This window comes from Sphaerodactylus townsendi, unplaced genomic scaffold (genome assembly GCF_021028975.2).
Source record: "Sphaerodactylus townsendi isolate TG3544 unplaced genomic scaffold, MPM_Stown_v2.3 scaffold_23, whole genome shotgun sequence".
Taxonomy (NCBI): Eukaryota; Metazoa; Chordata; class Lepidosauria; order Squamata; family Sphaerodactylidae; genus Sphaerodactylus; species Sphaerodactylus townsendi.
The window spans coordinates 884,763-907,183 of record NW_025950396.1 but is presented as its reverse complement, the minus strand read 5'-3'; the positions used below and the strand labels follow the sequence as shown (position 1 = coordinate 907,183).

Genomic DNA, 22,421 nt, shown 5'->3' with positions numbered 1-22,421 from the left:
ATAATTTTGAGGTTAATACTGAAAAACAAAAGCTCAACGCCCTGCCGTCTGCTCTCCTCTAAGGAAGATTCCAAAATGTTGCTTATGTAGAAAGGCTCTGCCCCTGTGAGCTGGGCTGACCCCAAAACCATACAGCACACTTTCTTCTATTGCCCGTTCTACGATGAAATTCGAGCGAAGTACATAAACCCCATTTTAAGACAGAGGGCCAAGTTTTCTGATAGTTCCAAGCTGATCGATTAAATAGCCCCATCTTAGAAATCTGTGAGAGTTTAATTCCGGCAGGAAACCATTAAGCTCTGTCTTCCAAAGAAAGGGTGCTAATTTTTATTCTGGTCTGTTTTATGGTTATATTAACTCTTTTTTAAACTCCATGCAATGTTGTATTGGGTAGTGTCTTTTATTTATTTTAAATCTCTGCATATTTTAAATGTTTGTATATTATGTATTACTGTATAGCCTAAATGCCAATAAAGGCTTCGGCCTTGGATTGGGTGTGTGCTGTGAAAAACAAAATCCTCCACTTTGCAGCTCCATAAGCAGAAATAAGGTTGAGCCAAAGAACCAATAAGAACCATAAGCTATCCGCAAGTCTGAAGTAATACACTTTCCTGCAGAACGTCCTCTTTTCTTCTGCCAGCAAAAGCAAAAGGTAGCTCTGGCATATGCTTTACAACTTCCATAAAAAAGGAGCACAGAGAACAAGAGACAAAAGATTCCTGCCATGTAACTCCTTTCACTGGGGAAAGAAATTCTCATTGAAGCACTACAGGTGTGGAGCACAACAGAACCACGTCTGTGTGCTGCAAAATAAAAACAAAAATAATAGAAATAAACCTTTCCAAGCCGACTCCCAAAAGATCAGTTGGGAAGGGCCTACTCTGATTTTGGTTCGGGGCATAGACATAATTCTGCTCCCCTGTATCACCAAACCAACTCCCCCACACAAGACACCTCTTCATAGTTAACCCTTGTATGCCAAAAACACTTTTTTCAGGGTTGTTTTTTTTTGGAAAATAAAGGGTTAACTTCAAACGGGCAACTATTATTTCACCTTGTAACACACGCACTATTTCTGATTTTGAGGTTTGCGGAAGTGATGACCCATGGGGTAATTCCCCCCTCGCCCCAATCTGTGTTTTTCATAAATAAGAGGGAGTCGGAGTGGAGTATTTTTGTGCAGATCCTCGAGTTCGGCTCTTTTAACAGGTACGAAATTCAACAAGGTTCGTCAGAGTGAACTTTGGGGCAAAAATATAGAACGAATGCTAAACTGGGATGGAGTTGGGGGAAATGTGCTTAGCTCCCGAACAGCCCTAAGGCAACTATCAGGGAAACCCAAAAACAACCCTAGGTGAATGAGAAGAGACACAATCCTGAGAGAGTTCAAACACACAGGAAGTCCCTCCAACTTTCTCTCAAACCGTTTTCAGCTTCTGCTCATCTACATCAATGTCTCAGAACTGTTTCCCATCCCATGTTCTTCGCATTTGATGTCAACTTTTAAAAAACTTACCTTTCCCAAGTTTCTCTGAACACGTGAACTTCTTCAAGTCATATCATTTCCTCCTTTCATTGTGCTGTTTTGCTTACCCTTCACCACAAGACAAACCCCCAGCGAAGAGGAGTTTGGGGGCAAATATTTCTTCTTCTAAAACTCACCTGTTTGGTACAAAGCTTTGAGGGAAGCGATGTCGGAGAGGTCTTCGGCTCTCGCCTGACACAGCCAGCGACTGTAACTGGAAGACAACCACATGTGAGACTAGAACTGTCCAATGTTTGGCACTGAGGCTATCACAAAAGACCAGGAGCTGAGGCCTTTTGCCAGATGAATACACTAGAATAAACGACAACTTGTGCCTTATCGATGGCAATGCAATAGGGGAACATAAAATATTAGCAAGCGATTACACGTGTTGGATCCTATGGGTCTATTCTGCTAGCAGAAGCATTTTTCTCTAGAGGATTAACACGGCTTAGAGGTCAAGGTACCGTTAGCACATGTCAAGTGCAGAATGCCAGCCCAAGGACTCTTAGCAAGGACTCTCACAATACTAGAACCAGGGGGCATTCATTGAAAATGCTGGGGGGGGGGGGGGGGGAAGAATTAGGACTAATAAAAGGAAACACTTCTTCACACAACGTGTGATTGGTGTTTGGAATATGCTGCCACAGGAGGTGGTGATGGCCACTAACCTGGATAGCTTTAAAAGGGGCTTGGACAGATTTATGGAGGAGAAGTCAATCTATGGCTACCAATCTTGATCCTTCTTGATCTCAGATTGCAAATGCCTTAGCAGAAAAGGTGCTCGGGAGCAGCAGCAGCAGAAGAAGGCCATTGCTTTCACATCCTGCATGTGAGCTCCCAAAGGCACCTGGTGGGCCATTGCAAGTAGCAGAGTGCTGGACTAGATGGACTCTGGTCTGATCAAGCAGGCTAGTTCTTATGTTCTTATGTTTAAATACACATGTAGTCCCATATGCTTGTAAGACACAACCGTGCAGCCATCAACACATCCACACAAAATGGCTGGGCCAGAGTCTATAGGCCAACAACCAGTGAGTCATGAGCAGACGCGCCTGTTTACATCAGCCTCTTACTTTCTCTGATGCTGTTTCTTCAGCGCTGCTTCTGAGAGCTGCCCTTGGAGAACCAGGCGCCTCTGCTTGTCCACGTCCCCTTCCATGCGGGCAAAAGCGTGGGACCCGATAAACGCCAGGTCCGCTTCGAGCCCTTCCTCGTCAGAATTCTCTGCAAACAAAAGTGTCCAAGAATAAGAGTCGAGAGAGTGCCACCATGAGCATTCGGCACAGCAGCTAGGAAAGAATCCCAACACAACGTCACCCAGAAATGGTGCAGATGCAGCACATCTGAGTCGAGTGGTAGTTGGTTCGGATGTAAAGCAAACCCCCAGTTCATTCTGACCCGCAAGGTGAAAAGGAAACTGCAGGAATCTGCTTGTGGGCCATTCCCACGCTTGCCAAATCCTGCCCAGATTCTGGGCACGAACATACATACATACATACATACATACATACATACATACATACATACATACATACATACATACATACATACATACATACATACATACATACATACATACATACATACATACATACATACATACATACATACATACATACATTCATTCATTCATTCATTCATTCATTCATTCATTCATTCATTCATTCATTCATTCATTCATTCATTCATTCATCAATCATCATCATCATCGTCGTCGTCTTGATACAAAAACAGTTATACACAGCAAACAAGATCAATATGCTGGATTTTGTATTACGTCACACGTCGGACACTTCCCAAGCATCTAGGACTGTGTGATGTTTTGCAGCTGACATATGGTGATTTTGTCAGCGCCAATTTTTTTTTAAGTGCCGTCCAAGGTCTTTAGGCACTGCACCCAGTGTGCCTATTATTATTATTATTATTATTATTATTATTATTATTATTATTATTATTATTATTATTATTATTATTATTATTATTATTATTATTATTATTATTATTATTATTATTATTCGGCTTGATAGACCGCCCAACCCCCGAAGGGCTCTGGGCAGTGTACAATGAGACATAAATCAAATACAATATAAGATCTCATAAATACAATTGCGATAAAACATTAAAATTCATTAAAATACATTATAGCAGCAATTCCAAAAATTACAGATAAAAATACATGCACAGATGCATGCACAGATGCACAGATGGCGCCCAACCCAACATCCGACTTACCTTCTGAAACGCCTGGCTTTTCACTAATTCTGATCTGACGCTCGGGCACCACCGGCTCCCCCTCCGCATTACCAATATCAGCAGGCAGGAAAGGCAAGGACTGCCTCTCCTCTTCTAGCGACCTTGGGAAATACAACGGCAGCAGCTTCTGGTAAGCGGCCTGTAAAAAGAAGAAGGATTGAGGATGCTTTGCTGCTGCCTCCCATTTTCAAGGCAAGCTGGGAACGAGGGCCGGGCTCCTGTGATCAGCCAGAGCACTACAGGTCTCTCGTCTAAGGTCTCTCCTCCTCACAACCCTCCAGTCTACAAGGGCCTCTAGACCCCAGCAATGCCTTCTTGGAAGGGTCACCGGAAGGCTTCTGAGAAAAGGGAAAAGACGGCGGTGGGAAATCTGCTTCTGTCACTGGGCTGCCTACAGGATAGCATTTGACTTTTGAAATAACATGATCCATCAATGAAACAGCTGCACAGTCATACTGGCCCATTCAAAACACAAGATGAAAATCTACATAAGACTCGCTATTAGGGCTGGCCAAATCCACACAAGACATTGTGAAAGCTTTCAAGCTTCACATTATGGTTTGAAAAACCTGCGTTCTCCCCTTCGGTCTGAGAGCCACCATGGCGTAGTGGTTAAGAGTGGCGGTCTATAGTCTGGAGAACCAAGTTCGTTCCCCCACTCCGCCACATGAAGCCTGGTGGGTGACCTTGGGCCAGTCACAGTTCTTCAGAACTCTCTCAGCTCCACCTGCCTCACAAGGTGTCTGCTGTGGGGAGGGAAGGTGATAGCAGTTTTAGGACTCCTTAAAGATAGAGAAAGAGCAGGCTATAAAAACCAATTCTTCTTCTTTAACTTTTGGAGCATGGGGTCTGCAACCTGCGGCTCTCCAGATGTTCATGAACTACAATTCCCATCAACCCCTGTCAGCTTCGCCCTTCTTTCCAGTTACTGAAGAAATGTGTTCCCCGATATTGGACAGCTAGAAGTAACAAGCAGCTCAATAAACTATACCTTAGTAAGAACTATCACTTAAATTTATCAACAAGAACCAAGAATGCAACCATCTTACGAGGCAAACAGTGCAATTCTGTGCAGAGTAACTCCAATCTAGGTCCACTGATTTAATGGGCTTGAACTGAAGTAATTCTGCAAAGAATTGTAGCAACAAATTTATTGTGGTTAATGGATCAAGAGGAGCCAGCGTGGTGTAGTGCTTAAGGTAGGGGTGGCCAACCTATGGTGCTCCAGATGTTCATGGACTACAATTGGCTATGCTGGCAGGGGTTGATGGGAATCATAGTCCATGAACATCTGGAGCACCATAGGTGGGCCACTACGCCTAAGAGCAGGTGCACTCTGATCTGGAGGGACCAGGTTTGATTCCCAGCTCTGCTGCCTGAGTTATGGAGGCTTATCTGGGGAATTCAGATTAGCCTGTGCACTCCCACACATGCCAGCTGGGTGACCTTGGGCTAGTCACAGCTTTCCGGAGCTCTCTCAGCCCCACTTACCTCATAGAGTGTTTGTTGTGAGGGGGGAAGGGCAAGGAGATTGTAAGCCCCTTTGAGTCTCCTATAGGAGAGAAAGGGGGGATATAAATCCAAACTCTTCTCGTCTTCTTCTTAAGATGTTGGACTAGGACACAGGTGTCAAACTCGTGGCCCTCCAGATGTTATGGACTACAGTTCCCATCATCCCTTGCCAGCATCATGCTGGCAAAGGATGCTGGGAACTGTAGTCCACTCACACCATGGAAGCTTGCTGTGTGATCTTGGGCCAGCAGCACCCTCTCAGCCGTGATCCTGCCTAATATTTGAATGGGAAACCTCTAAGGCAGGGGTCTGCAACCTGCAGCTCTCCAGATGTTCATGGACTACAAATCCCATCAGCCCCTGCCAGCATGGCCAATTGGGAATTGTAGTCCATGAAGATCTGGAGAGCCGAAGGTTGCAGACCCCTGCTGAGGCATACCAGGGTCCTAACGCAGAGGCAGGCAGCGGCAAACCACCTCTTTAAAGTCTCTTGCCTTGGAAATCCTACGGGGTTATCATAAGACAGCTGTAACCAGACAGACCAAAAAAAAAAGGCTCACTAGGACATGCAGTAGCGTGTTGAGGGGCAGGGCAAAATGACCAATGGCAGAGCAGCAGCAAAGAGGCTCAACAATTAATGACACGTACCTCTTCAGCCTCAGATACTGCGAACACCACTTTTTCAAGGGTTTCCCCATGAATCTCGAGAAATCGCCTAACTGTCCCTGCAAGGCAAACAAAAAAGGAAAAGCAAAAATAAGATCAAAGCCTCCTGCAGAGAAGGTGACACCGAAGACCTGCTCCTTTTTCATGTCATCACTGCCTCACCTGGAGCCTGCTCCAGAAGCAGAGAGCTCTGACCCGTCTCTTTGAAGTTGGTGGCCAACAGAAACGGCAGGGGCACCTGATTTGGCTTTGTCAATGCACTATGGAACTCTACCCCCCAGCACAATAAGTTTGTGCTAGACTCCATCCCTGTGGACACCAGAAGGGGCGGGGACACCTTTTCACCTAGAAATTGGGTAATGTTTTGTTCAGGAAGTCTCTGTCTCCTTCCGCACATGCAGTATAATGCACTTTCAATCCACTTTCAATGCACTTCGCAGCTGGATTTCACTGTGCGGAATAGCAAAATCCACTTTCAAGCAATTGTGAAAGTGGATTGAAAGTGCATTATTCTGCATGTGCGGAAGGGGCCTCTCTCTCTCTGCATGTTAATAACTTTCCTAGGGGTAATAACCCCTAGAGGGGACCTCTGGCATATTCTACAGGTGGAAGACTCATTCCAGAGGAAAGTTCCATCATTAGGGGAATGGAAACTCGGATGCAACTCTGGGTTTGTAACCTGTCTAGATAGAGTGTCTTACCATCACGTTAAACAAAGCCTAACGAGGTTTTCTTAACCTCGCAGCAAATCAAAGCTGTCCTACATGCTTGGGCTTTGAGTGTTGTTTCTGTTATCTTTGCACTCTTTTAATGTCTGATGTTGGATATTAATTGGGGGCCTCTATGGCAATAAAGGGGAGTTAAACTACTCCAAACAGATAGATCTATTTTAAAAGCTATAATCTAGCACCGTGGTGGCGAACCTTTGGCACTCCAGGTGTTATGGACTACAATTCCCATCAGCCCCTGCCAGCATGGCCAATTATTCTAGCATGTTATCTGAACTGACAAACCGTGGTTAGCGACTGACTGGCAAACCAAAATCTAAAGAGCTGATCTGAAGCCATGGTTTACGCCACAGGTGTCAAACTCGCGGCCCTCCAGATGTTATGGACTACAGTTCCCATCATGCCAGCAGGGTATGCTGGGAACTGTAGTCCATGACCTCTGGAGGGCCGTGAGTTTGACACCTGTGGTTTACGCTAAAGATGGTTTGGCTCACTGTCCCAGTTGATCCAGAACAAGCTATTGTTACGCCGACCTCTGCTGCACAATAGAGATGGGAGTGAATGAATGGACGGAAACCTTTAATGGCATTCAGATAGCAACAATAATACATACGTTAAAAAAATAGAAATTTGTAAAAAACAACAACCATATAACAAAATAGGGATCTATATTTTTAAAGATCTTCTAAAATGATGATTTAAAAACTGAATAAAATGTTTCAAAATTACATTAAGAGCAATTACAATACAGAGGAACCTGACAGTCAACTCTAAGGCTTCTCTTGAGCCGTTGTCCAGAAGGAAGAGGGTTTTCTGTTGGTCTGTGAGAATGCTGCTGTCGATCAACAGAGGAGCCAGGAACTTCCTCCCAGCTGCGTTATAGAGATGGGAGTGTTGAGCAGGCGGAAGGCCAACTGGCAACTCAGCATTTTGGTTTCGCTTGGGAGCTCAGGTCAAAGTCCAGGGTCAAAGCCACGCTCAGCACAAACCTTAATTTGGCATCATATCTGAATCTTCTCCTTCAGCTTCATGTATCAACTTGCTTTTGCAACTGCAACGTCCTCATTTAGCACATTGTCTCAAGTCACTCCATGCTTTTACAGTATTTGCTAGCTGTTCTTCAAATGCATACGGTCTATCAGTTACCAGTTGCTAGAAAATACTCATCTCACAAGATCAATACGGTTATCTTACCAACTAACTACATTTTCAATGGTTCAGTCCTGCAATGAATTTCTATACTTGAAGCAACAAAAGGCAGTAAAATCACCATGTGCAGTTTCTGGATTACTGATTTAAGGGGAAAATCTCCAATGCAAGAGACCCACAGCTGCCTTACAGCGACAGCTGTGACCCTTCTGAGGCTACTTACGCAGCGCTATGTGGGTGGCATCAACCAAAGGGTAACCTCGTTTCACAGTGTTTACGACACACAATCCCACTGAAGAGATCGCCTGCTCCCTACAGCGAAAAAGAGGAACAAACAAGTTCTCCAGATTAGAGTCCACCACTCTTAAACGCTACACCGTGCTGGCTCTCTGGTGGGACTGGAGGATGAGTAGGCTGCAAGCCCCCCAGAGTCACGTGCCTCCTGCCAAAGATCAAAAGTAAACAGCCCGCCCTCTCCAGGTACCTGCACAGCCTCATCTCAGCACCTCAGTGGCTGCCTGTGTGAGGGAAAGTTAGTTACAAAGAAGAGAGAGTAAAACCATCACCGCAGCTTTAAAAAGGGCTTGGGCAGATTTATGGAGGAGAAGTCGATCTATGGCTACCAATCTTGATCCTCCTTGATCTCAGATTGCAAATGCCTTAGCAGACCAGGTGCTCAGGAGCAGCAGCAGCAGCAGCAGGCCATTGCTTTCACATCCTGCATGTGAGCTCCCAAAGGCACCTGGTGGGCCACTGCGAGTAGCAGAATGCTGGACTAGATGGACTCTGGTCTGATCCAGCAGGCTAGTTCTTATGTTCTTATGTTCTTAACATCACAGAGAGCTGAACACCACATGAGATGGCACAACAGAAGGATCTAGAACTGTCAGAACAAAGCAGGAAGTTCATCAGACTCATATTTTATTGCCACAGAGAGTTCGGCATCATCCCACTAGAACCAATTTTTTTTAAAAAAAGACTGACAGCTGTTTGTATCCTAGATGGCAATAATGACATTCCCCTGATTTTGTTCGTATCTGGTGCTCCCAGTAGGTATTAGCTGCATAAAACTTCAACATACTGCTACAATCTAGAATGAAAAGCACCCGCTCTGTCAAAGCAATTTATTCCCATGACTCTTCCAGCACAACTTTTCAACTTTATCCTTCCAAGCAGGGCTTAATTAAGCAGTGGTTTCTGGAAGGGCAGTAAAGGGCCAGTGAACGAGAGAGCTCAGGCCTGAAAGAGGGTATGGTATTAAGATACTGTTGACAAATACTGGCTTCAGAACTGTAATCATTCCATGAATGGGAGCTGATGTTTCTAACATTTATAAATATCTGAGACTGAAGGAGGCTGCAAGTCACACTAAAATAGCTCAAGCTTGGATACTCTTTAAGTACTCTGATAGAGCTCCTCAGCAAAAGTGACTTCATTGTAGACTCCAAACGCTTTGAGCCTAACTTCACATGATGATACATGGAAAGGAAGCTTAAGGATGAACCCTTAAGACAGTGGTGGGTAAGCCCGAATCCCTGTGGCTTACGCAGGTGCCAGGAGGTGGCACTTCCCAAAGGGAAACCCTCTCTGTGCCAAGGCAGGGTCTGCAAACAGAGTGTGCCATTTGCAGCCCCACTATCACACATCTAGGCTGGCCTGGACTGCTGGGTCAATTATTAGCATTAAACCTAAGACCTAGTTTTGGGGAAGCAGTGTAGGTAACCCTGTTAAGCGCTGTTAAACCCCACTGATTTTCATGCGTGATCCTTTACCTGGGAATAAGCTCAGTTGCTAGCAATGGGGCTTGCTTCTGAGTAAACCCTCCTAGGGTCGTGATTCATCTGTTGGAAGAGTAGCACGGTTTCTTCAAAGCAAAGCCACCGACTACCACCAAGCTTACTCCCAAGTAACACACGCCTTGGAGCCAATAGTTTTTTCTAAACTAAAACTTAAGTATTCAGGTTAAATTGCCATGTTGGTCCTTTGCGATAAATAAGTGGGTTTTGGGTTGCAATTTGGGCACTCGGTCTCGAAAAGGTTCGCCATCACTGCCTTAAGAGATCCATACACACGGCTAATGATTCAAGATCAGGAGTTCTAATATCGGCTCTCCTGCACGTTCCATTGTCACAAAGCGTATAACCATGAATACCAGTTCCCAAATTGGACAATGCAAAGTCAAGAGAGGGACGACACACTTTCCTGGGAGACAGATTGTTGTACACACAAGCCTCCCTCAGAGACATGAAGCAGAGCTCACTCCTCACGATCAGACACACACTTACTTTGCGATTTGCAAAATGTTACGGTAGCAGCTGTACAGGGAGCTCTCTGCGGCCGTGCGGTACCGACTCTTGTATTTGGGCCCCACCGTGTGGATGATGAAACGGGCGGCCAGACTGAAGCCCTTGGTCAGCTTGGCCTCCCCTGTCCGGCAGCCTACGGAAAGAAGATGACAGAAGTAGTAAATAAGAGAAGTAGTAAAGGCAACTGAAACGTTTGTGTGTTTTGAGTTCCAAAGTCTTTATGCCTCTAGAACAGTGATGGCGAACCTATGGCACGGGTGCCAGAGGTGGCACTCGGAGCCCTCCCTGTGGGCACGCACTCACAGAGTTCATCATGTGGAGGGCAGAAAATCATCCCCCCCCCCCCCACACACAACTAGGCTGGCCTGGGCCACTGAGCATGACGTGTGCGCACCGTGATGAGCAGGGATGACTCAGCTGGTGGGCCTGGTGCCTGTGCTCCGGGTGGCTGCTGCCCAAGGGGTGGGGGGGTGCAGAGGAGGCAGAGATGCTAGAGAGGCACAGAAAGGTGTGCGTGGGACTTGCTGGAGGCTAGAGCAGGCTGGCCCCTGATCGAGCGGGGGGGGGGGGCAGAAGAAGAGGGAGCCAACCGTTTTTTTCTAAACTAAAACTTCAGCATTCAAGTTAAATTGCCGAGTTGGCACTTTGTGATAAATAAGTGGGGTTTGGGTTGCAATCTGGGCACTCGGTCTCAAAGAGGTTCGCCATCACTGCTCTAGAATCTAGACGGGCCTACAGCATAGCTTCCCAGGAAAGTTTAAAAAGCAGCTTGGGGGGAAATGTAGCCAGGTGGGTAGGCATGGAAGCTGGCCAGGAAAGAAGTCATATTGTAGATGGGCCTGTCTAGAATGGGCATGCAAGGGAGGGGAGGGAGTGAGGGGTGGCATGCAAGGGAGGGGAGGGGGCCCGGCATCTGGACATGGCCCACCCACCCTACTGGAGGGGAGGGGGAAGGGTGGCATGCAAGGGAGAGGCGGGAGGGGGCCCGGCATCTGGACCTGGCCCACCCGCGACATCTCTGTTGACAATAAAATGTTGACAACCTACCTTTGAGTTTCTGTAGCTCAGCCCTCAGGTCTGGTCCCGCATGCAAGTAGATACTTTCTGACACAGGATTCTTATCTGTGAGAGACTCATTGCTGGTGTTCACGATGGCCATGGAGTTCAGTAGCGCTACATCGCCCCTCCTGAGGAAAGATGACTGCTGTTTAATGAGCAGCACAAAATAATACGAAGTACAAAGAAAGAGAGGAAGTTCTACACTGTTTGTACACAGGTCTCTCACATGCCCTGGGGAAATTATGAATGATGACTTTCAATCCACATGGAAACAGGCAGTGACAATTAAAATGTTACCCTTGAGGGTTTTTTTCCTTCAATTATTATTCAGCATGGGTTTTGAATAGGCCAAAGAGGCCACTAAACAGCATGTGGCAGGCACAGAGTGCCAATCAGTTACAGCCAGATCTCCAACCTTTATTGCTAGTGATTCCAGTAGGTACAGTACCTCTCAGAGGGCATACCTAACTAAACCTGAAGTCCCAAAATCCGTGGTGGCGAACCTTTGGCACTCCAGATGTTATGGACTACAATTCTCATCAGCCCCTGCCAGCATGGCCAATTGGCAATGCTGGCAGGGGCTGATGGGAATTGTAGTCTATAACATCTGGGGTGCCAAAGGTTCGCCACCACTGTCCTAAATATTGGAGGGATTTTACTCAGGCACGATGCAAAAGCCTTCCCTTCAGCTGTTCTTGGAAGGCTGATAAAAGAAAATCCCCTATCAGGAAAGACAATGTCCTCGTAAATCTGGACACACATGCTTCTTCAGTGTCAGTACTACAAAAATGTACGTACTAGCCTTATCTCACTGCTGCTATGTAGATTACCAGGACACACAGGCCAATTTTATACTTTCTACACTGCCCATAGATATCAATTCCAATGCAACATACAATGTTGCTAGGGTCTGGTGGGCTTTCCGGGCTTTGTGGCCGTGGTCTTGTGACCATGGTGCTCTGCATTGAGTGGCCGCTGCACAGGGAGCTGCTCTCCGAGCCGGACGAGCTGCTGTCTGCGCTGCTGGACGAGGAGCCTGGAAAACCCACCAGAACCAGTTGAATCCGGCCGTGAAAGCCTTTGACAATAAATTGCTAGGGTCTGTTCAGAAGTACTTGAAATACGGTATATGATGGTCCGTGCCACAAGGGCTTAGATTTGCAGGTTATAGTTACAGTGCTTCATCTGTTAATTTTATTGTCCCCTTGTGCCTATTCTTTTTTAGTTTTAAGTCTTTTGCTTTCTTTTAATTGTGTGCACTATATTTACATTATTCTGGTTCATACTGGTCTATGACTGTAATAAAGATTCTGATTCTGATGTGTGGGGTGACTTCAACTTTCTGTGGTGTCCCCCTCTCCACCGCCCAACTCCTATTACTAGAATTCCTACTGTTCACTGATGTGCTTACATTTTTTAAAAAGGGCACAATTGGGATCTCTCAACTGCTAAAGCATAATTTGTGTTAATTGCTATTGAAGATTCCTGAGAACTGTTTTGTTGGATGAGACAAAAACTCTGCCACTAGATGCACACTCTGGTCTACCATGAACTAGTCAACCAACATTCTTTTCACCTATTGCAGACTTCATGCAGGCCTAGTTCTAATCACAATAACTGCTCTTTCCCACAAAACTGACAAAACGGTTGATCGATACAGCGTTCGATTCAATTCCCAAGATGGAAACTTACCACAGTATGATTTTTGCATTGATGTCTTTCCTGTACGCGAAGGGCGATGGGGCATCCACCTGGCATCTTTCAGACACACTTTGAGAATCTGCCTCATAAAGGTCAGCCCATCCTGGCAAACTTTCAATATCCACAAAATGGGAAGGCGCACCCAGAGGATCCATGGAAGGAGGAGGGATGGTAGGGCTTATGTCCATTGATTGTGTGAGCAGTTCCCAATGAGGTCTTCCTGGAGATTCGGATAAAAGAGAGACAAACAAATCAAAGACTTGATTTTTAAAAATTACTCATGACAAGTCTGGAAAAGAATTACTGCAGAAAAATACATGTATAAGCCACTGCACTATATGCACCCACACCTTCATGGGTTTTTCAGTCCTGAAATAATAATCTCAGAGAGGGGCCAGTCTTAAAGCATTTCTATGGAAGAGATCCAAGAATGTACCGCACCGTTAATAAAGTCATGAGATTAATCTGATTGGCTCCTAGAAATGTTCATTCAGGGAGAGTCCTCCCCACCCCCGTCAAGGGTTATCATCTGCTGAATATCTCCCTTTTTTTTCTGAAGGGACCAAAAACAATCTCCTTGGACCCACTTTACATAATGGCAGAAAAGGGAGGTAACCCTGGAGTTGGACTATACCCCTGTAGACTGCAGACAAGGATGCCCTTGTTGATGTAGAAAAAAAAATATGGCACCTAGTAAATTGCCCAGCAAGGAGTTCTAATCTATCTTTTGCCCTGAGCGCCCCCAGCTTTCTCTACCCAGGAATCTATTTCCCAGGAAAGCCTCCACCAGCAGTAAGCACATTCCATTCAGGTTTCCCTTCTCTTGTACTTCTAGCAAGACCCAGATTGGAGCTTGTTAGAGTGAACATCCTCCAAGCTGTTTCTCCATAATAGGTTGCCTGCAGCACATCAGCCCTGATGACAGGTGTCTTCACATGACTGTCTTCCGGGCATCTCAGGCTGTGGCATGCAAAGAATTACTGGTGTTGAGATAGTGCTCAGCTTCTTTCTCATCACCAAGTGAAAAAAAACAAAACAGATACTTTGCAACTTGCTGCTCTCGTTTCATCTTGGCCCGGTGAATCCACGTATGCCAAACAGCTCTGTGTTCAAGAATTACCCCAAATGGTTCCCATGCGAGGAACCAGTGTGAACCACACTTGGCTTTCAGTTGCTGTCCTCCTACATCAGTGATAGTGAACCTTTTTGAGACCGAGTGCCAAAACTGCAACCCAAAACCCACTTATTTATAGCAAAGTGCCAACACAGCAATTTAACCTGAATACTGAGGTTTTAGTTTAGAAAAAACAGTTGGCTCCAAGGGAGTAAGCTTGGTGGTAGTCGCTGCCTTTGCTCTGAAGCAATCGTGAAACACTTTGAATGGGTGAATCACGACCCTAGGAGGGTTTAGAAGCAAGCCCCATTGCCAGCAACCGAGCTTACTCCCATGTAAAGGATTGTGCTTTAGTTCTCCCCATGAAAATCAGTGGGGTTTAACAGCACTTAACAGGGTTACCTACACGTCATGCCCAGCGGCCCAGGCCAGCCTAGAGGTGTGTGTGTGTGTGGGGGGGCAATTTTCCGCCTCCCCACATGACAAACTCTGTGCACGTGTGCCCACAGAGAGGGCTCTGAGTGCCACCTCTGGCACTCGTGCCATAGGTTCGCCACCACCGTCCTACATCGTTCTTTGGACTGTTCTATATTTTTCAAGAACACAAAGGGCCCAACAGCAAGAAGATCTTCTAGAAGAGGAAGTGGTTTAATGGGCACAAGACACCTGCCCCTTCCAAATGGCACTTCCTCCTTAACACAGTTTCTGTTGCCACAGACTCACTCGGGGCTTATTACAGCTACGCCATTTGTATATTTTATTCATCAATTTCCCTCCACACAAGAATGCTGTTGTGAATACAAAATCTTAAAATGGTCCACAAAATGGTCCATTGGACGGCAGCTTCCATCCAAGATCAGCTAAACCCAAGCAAGGAGCTTGTGCATGTAACACTACAACCCTATGCTCACTTTCCAAGATATGGCATTCCTTGAAGGCAAGTTGTGAATAAACATGCAAAAAAAAAATGAGCTGGACGTGAGAAACACAATAAATGCAATAACCTTTGGCATATATCTGATAAGCACTCTATAAATAGGGTCTGGAGAACTAGGCTAAAGCATTTGACTAAAGCGGTTTAAATTGTGATTTTTTTGATGTAATTAATTTATGTAATTTGTTAATACTGCAGGCCACCTTGAGCTCTGTAAAGAAAAAAGGGGGTTAATAAATATTTTAAATAAATAAGAAATAAACAGGCGTTCGCCTGCTGTACCAAATACAACAGAAGCTAGTGGTGCTCTGCAGGCTAAAAAAATTGCCTGTAGACCATAGCACAAATCTTCTGATGTTTACAGGATTGTTATCCTCCAATGGCAGATTGGTACAGGGGTGGGGTGGGACCGTAACAGCAGCGGGGACCAAAAGGTCAAGAAGTGCAAGAGATTCAGCATGAAGCTCAAGCACAAAATAAAGGCAACACGGCCACCTGTCATTCCTGGCTTTCCTTTACAGCCACGCATGACATCTAAACAGCAATGCTTCCTAACTCTGTAGGCAATCCAGTTTAATCTACAATAACTCCTACTGCAAGAAACTGGTTACCATCAAAGGTACCACAAAAGTCTCTGAAGATAAATGAAACCCACGAAACAGATAAAACCAGAGGTTGCATCTCTCTGAGATTTGTTCCTGTGTAAGCTTAATTAATGTCTCTCTTTTACACCAACGTTTCCGTCACCGAAAGAAAACCAGGCCCACCCTGAAAAGGATAGGTAGACAAGGTGGATTCACCCATGTGATCCTAACAGATCCAAACTTTGGCCAGAAGGACCTTTTTGCTAAGAAGAAGAAGAGAAGAAGAGTTTGGATTTATATCCCCCTTTCTCTCCTATAGGAGACTCAAAGGGGTTTACAATCTCCTTGCCCTTCCCCCCTCACAACAAACACTCTGTGAGGTAAGTGGGGCTGAGAGAGCTCTGGAAAGCTGTGACTAGCCCAAGGTCACCCAGTTGGCATGTGTGGGAGTGCATAGGCTAATCTGAATTCCCCAGATAAGCCTCCACAACTCAGGGAGCAGAGCTGGGAATCAAACCCGGTTCCTCCAGATCAGAGTGCACCTGCTCTTAGCTCACTACACACTGTGTGACCATTTATTCACCTTGCAGGATTAGAAGAGTACAGTTGGCGTGGGGGCAATTACTGTCTCCACCCTGGAGAAATGGCAGCATCACAATTAATTGATAAACATTAGACGAGGGGTATTCGTGGACTGAGATTCCCACCAACTGGCCAGGGACTGATAGGAATTGTGGCCCATGAACATCTGGAGAGGGGCAGAGTTGGACACCCCTGCATTAAACGGACCAATCATGTGAGCTAGGAAGAGCTCATTGAAACATTTATTTATTTTCATTTATTTACATTTTACATTTCTACCCCGCCAATTTCCCAAGGGACCTAAGGCGGCTTACATACTTATAAAAATACAATAATAGAAAACGTTACAAAATGTAAACATTAAAGCATCGCAAAAATGTAAACATCTGGAGGATATAAACATATATTAACAGACATATAAATATTTGGAGGAGCTTAGTAGAGAAGAAAGAGAAGCTCTAACACATTTGGGAACTCCAGTCTTCTTCCCAGAGCTCTCCACTGTCATCCTTACAACAGCCCTCCGAGGTAGCAGAGTCTGAGAACACGTGACTGGGCCGAGGTAACCCTGCTAGCTTCTGCAGCAGACTGGGGATTCGAACTCAGGGCTCCCAAATCTCAGCTCGACACTCTACCCACCATACCCCGCTGCCCAGTCAGAGACGGGCCGAGAGGCTCCTGGGAGGCCTAGTGGAGCTCATGGAGTCACTCACGGCTTGTGAAGCTGAGGCGTCCCCCATCCAGTCACCGCCGAGCCGCAGCCGTGCGCCCCTCACAGGCATCCCACAGACGGGAAGGAAAGCCCTTCATCAGCCCGGAGGGAGGCGAGGAAGTCGGGCCCTTCTGTCACGACCGCGTCTTCCGGTCAACGCCTCTCTAAACTGAGGCTCCACCTCCCCGGATTGCCATAGAAACGGAAAGGTGACATCGGGACACGCCACACAGCCTCCGCTTCCGGCCAGAACGAGACCGTCCTATGCGTGACTTCCCGAGGAGTCCGCTCTAAGCCTTGACATCTCTATGGCGACTGAAGCCCCCTCCCGCGCCTGCTGCGCCGGAAGTTGCCAGGATGAAAGGGACGTTCTAGGAATGGCCGGGGAGACTTCCGGTTCTTGCGCTTAGGCACTGCAGCGGGTTTAAGTCTCGTGGCGACCGCATGCGGTGGTGAGTTGCGGGGCTGTGAGCGGGAGAGACTTTCACAGGCGTAGTTTACTTACTGTGCAGTCCTAAAGCAAGTGACTGCAGTCTAAGTCCATTCACTTCAGTGGGCTTAGACTGGAGTAAGTTTCCATAGGAATCTTGAATCAAGTGTCTCCAGTCTAAGCCCATTCATTTCGATGGGCTTAGACTGGAGTGAGTCTGTATAGGATCGCTCTGTTATTTGCACCCCACCTATTTGCCCTCATCAGGCCCACCAAGGAAACTGCCAGATAAAACGGACGTTTTATAAAATAAAGCTGAGATATACGTGCAGGTGTGAAGGAACCTGGCAGGAAGGAAGGGGTCACTGAGGGAAATGAGGGGGAATGTGAGAGTCACATACTTCTTGTAAGCCTTTCTTAGCTGGGTTTCAGCCTGGACTGCCCTAAACTGATAACCACTGTTGCTTCTGAGCATGTATAGAGTGCATATTGTTCATCCTGCGGTCTAACTAACAGGAATGTGTCGGGTTAGGGAGTCTTCAGCTGTCAAAACCTAAGCAGGATTCCAGTGAACATCTTAATAACAAACACCGTTTATGCAAACTGACAGACCCATGCAGGGCACATTCGTAGCATCCATGTTAGTACTTCAAGTGGCAAGCAGGAGCCGCAAGGTGAGAGCGGAGAGATGGTATGAACAGAGATCAGTTCTAGATCAAATCAAGCCTGAGGTGTACCTAGAGTGACTAAGCTGAGGCTGTTGTACTTTGGTCACAAGATGAGAAGACAAGAGGCACTGGAAAAGACAGAATGCTAGGAATGTTTGAAGACAGCAGAAAAAGAGGAAGATCCAACATCAGATGGATTGAGTCTGTAGAGGAAGTCATGCCCCTCAGTTTGTAAGACCTGAGCAAGATGTTTAATGATGGGACGTTTTGGAGGACACTGATTCGTAGGGTCGCCATGAGTTGGAAGCGACGTAAAGCGCTTTCTCCAAGTCCTTGCCTGTTCTGAATGGATCGATTGCTTTTTATGTTAAATCTGTGAGTTTCCCCACTCTCGTGGCTGTGCAGCTTAGAGCTAACATTTTTTCAATTCCAGTGCTGGCTGCTCCGAGCCTTCAGCTGGTAGAACATCTGCTTGGAATTCAAAAGGTCCCAGATTCAACCTCAGGCATGATTGGTTAAATCATCTGGCAGTAGGTGATGTTACAGACCTAGCTTTAAAACGGGCTTGGACAGATTTATGGAGAAGGTCTCTGGCTACCAATCTTGATCCTCCTTGATCTGAGATTTCAAATGCCTCAGCAGACCAGGTGCTCAGGAGCAGCAGCAGCAGCAGCAGAAGGCCCTTGCTTTCACATCCTGCATGTGAGCTCCCAAAGGCACCTGGTGGGCCACTGCAAGTAGCAGAGTGCTGGACTAGATGGACTCTGGTCTGATCCAGCAGGCTAGTTCTTATGTTCTAGAGAGCCACTCCTTGTCTCCATATTGACTTTGATGGACCAAGGTTATGAGTCTGTATAAGGCAGCTTCACACATTCACAATCAGGCTATTTGCCTGCCCCTTTTGATTGGAATAGATGGGGATATTTGGGTCCAGCATGAGTTGCATACCATTCGTATATCTAGGTTCTTGATGTTAGCATGCTGATGATCTGAAAATGTTATTTTTGATTCTTTCTGTGGTTCCAGTTTAAGGCTAAGGCACTAACTCCACAGGTATGTGATGGTTTTGCAGGCAAGCCTAAGGCCCTTGTTGGAAGCACAGTTGTCCCTCCCACATTGAGACTTTCCCCATTGCTGTTTTGATATATCGCAGGTTGGCATAAGAAATTAAATGGAGATTTGGGGGCAGTTTTGCAGAAGTTGCAGGTGATACATAAAATGTTTAGAAACTCAGCATAAAATATATGAATGGTATTGTATAGTATCAATACATTTAAATTTAGACTTCTTAGATTGTAAGAAGTCTTCTTTGAGTCTCCTGCAAGGGGGGATATAAATCCAATTTTTCTTCTTCTCTGGTATGAAGGGAGGGCCAAATGTTTTAATGTCGTTTTCCAGATCGTGGGGGGAGCTGAGCCCCTAACCCCAGCAATGTGGAAGAGACATCTTTATTTAGCATATTGTCAGAGAAAACTGTAATTACCCTGCTTGGTAACGCTTCTGTGTTAATTCTAAGAACAATGTTCACTTTTTATTATTTCTTTTAATCTTGAACTAATCATTCAACCTTCGTCCAGGTTAGATTCTGCCGGGGCCTGGAAATATCCTCCATGGGGCTCACCAAGCAGTACTTGCGCTACACGGGCACTGCCCTGTTCGGTGTGGTTGCCAGCCAGAAAGGAAACATTGCCTATGTGACTCTGCGGGGCGAGAAAGGCCGTTACGTGGCAGTGCCAGCATGCGAGCATGTTTTCATCTGGGATACGCGGAAAAAAGAGAAGGTGAGCGGCTCTTTTGGCCTCCAAGAAGAAGATGCAGCCGACTCCGAGGCGTCTTGCTGCTCACTAACAGTGGTGGTTTTAAAAATATGTGTCTAAAGCTGGAAGGAGTTGCTTGAGGGTATAAAGTGACTGATGTGGATGGTTGAAAACTGCTGCTGAGGTCACCCTGAGCTGGATGCTGTGATGTGTAGGAGTAGTACAAAAAAGGGTTGGTTGGCATCTATCTGTTTTCATTACTGGGCAAGATCTGGCATGCTCCCTCTTCTGTAGGGGGAAAAGTCCATCGGGAAGGAGGGAGTGGAGGGGAAGTCGGCATCCGGTCAAGGCCCACCCACCCTGGGGGGACAGTATCCCTCATGTCACGTCCCTGGTTGCTGCCCACCTAATGGCTGGTGGGGGCATCTGGGGACATGTGGATACCCGGGTCTTGAACCACTTGGAGTTTGTGTCTGTATGGCCCCCGAATGACCAGATGTAATTCTTGAACTTTTTAAAATGCTCCTTCTGCTACTCCTGAACCACTTAGATCTGGGGTGTCCAACTCTGGTGTCCCAAATGTTCATGGACTATGATTCATATCACCCCCTGCCAACATGGCCAATTGGCAATGCTGGCAAGGACTGATGGGAATTGTAGTCCATGAACATCTGGGGTGCCAGAGTCAGACACCCCTGTCCTAGGCCATGGGAAGGGGCAGAAGAGAGTGAGAGAGTTGGGGGCAATTTGTTCACTTGAAACTAAAGTTTGAGACCCCTATTGTTGCGGTGTATTCCTTCCCAACAAACAAGGCCAGAGTATTGTCGAAGGCTTTCACGGCCGGATTCAACTGGTTGTTGTGGGTTTTCTGGGCTGTGTGGCCGTGGTCTGGTAGATCTAATGTTTCGCCTGCATCTGTGATTGGCATCTTCAGAGGTGCATCACAGAGAGAAATCTGACTGGACACAGTGTATAACAGACTTCTCTCTGTGATACACCTCTGAAGATACCAGCCACAGATGCAGGTGAAACATTAGGAACAAGATCTACCAGATCACGGCCACACAGCCCAGAAAACTCACAACAATCGAGGCCAGAGTAATTTTTGAAAGCAAATTTAACATTTTTTTAAACAAATGAAAGCTGGCAATTCAGTAAACCAGATATACAGATTATTATAACCTTATAATGAATTACCATTTTTGAAGTAAAATGAAAAAGCATCACAGACAGGGATGTAGCAGACCAGAGCATGGAATCTAGGAGGAGCCCTGCCATTTGGAAGGTTAGTGGTTACTGATCTGTGGCGGTGAGGAAACCATACAAGCCTGTCCCCATGCAGATAATACCTTGGCTGTACTTTTCATCACCCTGAACATGCAAACGAAAGAGTGGTTGAAGTGTGTTAAGAAATAATGAACCAGTACTACGGGCCCTAAGAGCAGCAGTGACATAGTGGTTAAGAGCAGGTGTACTCTAATCTGGAGGAACCGGGTTTGATTCCCCACTCTACCGCTTGAGCTGTGGAGACTTATCTGTGGAATTCAGATTAGTCTGTATACTCCCACACACGCCAGCTGGGTGACCTTGGGCTAGTCACAGTTCTTCTGAGCTCTCTCAGCCGCACCTACCTCACAGGGTGTTTGTTGTGAGGGGGGAAGGGCAAGGAGTTTGTAAGCCCCTTTGAGTCTCCTATAGGAGAGAAAGGGGGGATATAAATCCAGCTCTTCTTCTCTTCTTCTAAGTCCTGGGATATGGCCTCTCCCATCTTTTCTGCATGAGCTAATCAAAGTCTTTTCTTTCCCGGTTGCAGGTTCTCATCCTCCAGGGCCTTAAGCCGGAAGTGACTGCTCTTTGCACATCCCCCGACGGGCTTCATCTGGCTGTGGGGTATGAGGACGGCTCCATTCGCGTGTTCAGTCTCTTAAGTGGCGAGGGCAACGTCACGTTCAACGGGCATAAAGCTGCTGTTACAGCCCTGAAATATGATGAGCTGGGAGGCAGCCTGGCTTCGGGGTCAAAGGTGAGAATTGTTGGGGTAACTAAAAGTTCACAGAAGCAGTCTTATTAATGGGTTGTTTGTATAGTGTCCTTCAGTTTTCATAGTGCTGTGTGGAGCATAGGAAGACAGGTAACTGAAGTGCTTAATGTTGTCCGTTTGGCAAGAGAGAGGGAAAACTGTTAAGCTGGTGATAAATACTTGTGCTTTGGCCCCTTCCGCACACGCAAAACAATGCGTTTTCAAACCACTTTCACAACTATTTGCAAGTGGATTTTGCTATTCTGCACAACTTCAAAGAGCACTGAAAGCAGTTTGAAAGTGCATTATTCTGCGTGTGCGGTATGAGCCTTAGTTTCAGTACAGAAGGGATGTTTTGCCAAAGCTTTTAGGAAAAGGCAGGTTTTAGGAAGGGCTTGGACGAAGAGAGTGGGCATCTGGCCGGTTTTCTAGGAGGCAGTTCTAGGATCATTTTGTCTCCTGAGGAGCTTCAGAGATATAACCTGAGACAAAGTAAGTGGCGTTTTGTGTGTTAGGTTAGATTTGAACGAAATGGGATTTAGTGTATCAGACGATCCCTGCTGAAATAATGAAGAGTTGCATCTAGTGAAAAGCTGGATTTGATCCTGTTTTCAATCAGCTAGATGTTTTTTGAAGGCAGCAACTCTTCTGCATTTGTCTTCCAGCAACTGGTACTCATGTGGGAGACCGGTGAGGTGGGGGGACACTGTCAGCAATG

At 46.2% G+C, this 22,421-nt stretch overlaps 2 protein-coding genes across 2 annotated transcripts in view; one reads left to right on the top strand and one right to left on the bottom strand.

Moving 5' to 3' along the window:
- The window catches only part of GDAP2 (ganglioside induced differentiation associated protein 2), a 29,221-nt gene extending 12,179 nt beyond the window's left edge, over positions 1-17,042 (bottom strand). The window contains exons 1-9 of the mRNA XM_048482795.1: positions 16,830-17,042; positions 12,894-13,122; positions 11,190-11,329; positions 10,122-10,275; positions 8,060-8,148; positions 5,942-6,018; positions 3,761-3,920; positions 2,602-2,752; positions 1,663-1,739 (exon numbers count right to left, since the gene is read on the bottom strand). Coding sequence (XP_048338752.1) covers positions 1,663-1,739; positions 2,602-2,752; positions 3,761-3,920; positions 5,942-6,018; positions 8,060-8,148; positions 10,122-10,275; positions 11,190-11,329; positions 12,894-13,090 — 1,045 coding nt within the window. The 5' untranslated portion in view covers positions 13,091-13,122; positions 16,830-17,042. The remainder of the gene's footprint in view (positions 1-1,662; positions 1,740-2,601; positions 2,753-3,760; positions 3,921-5,941; positions 6,019-8,059; positions 8,149-10,121; positions 10,276-11,189; positions 11,330-12,893; positions 13,123-16,829) is intronic.
- Positions 17,043-17,204: 162 nt separating this feature from the next.
- Positions 17,205-22,421, top strand: part of WDR3 (WD repeat domain 3) — a 35,767-nt gene continuing 30,550 nt past the window's right edge. The window contains 3 exon segments of the mRNA XM_048482804.1: positions 17,205-17,280; positions 19,504-19,707; positions 21,497-21,706. Of these exon segments, the coding sequence (XP_048338761.1) occupies positions 19,537-19,707; positions 21,497-21,706 (381 nt within the window). The 5' untranslated portion in view covers positions 17,205-17,280; positions 19,504-19,536.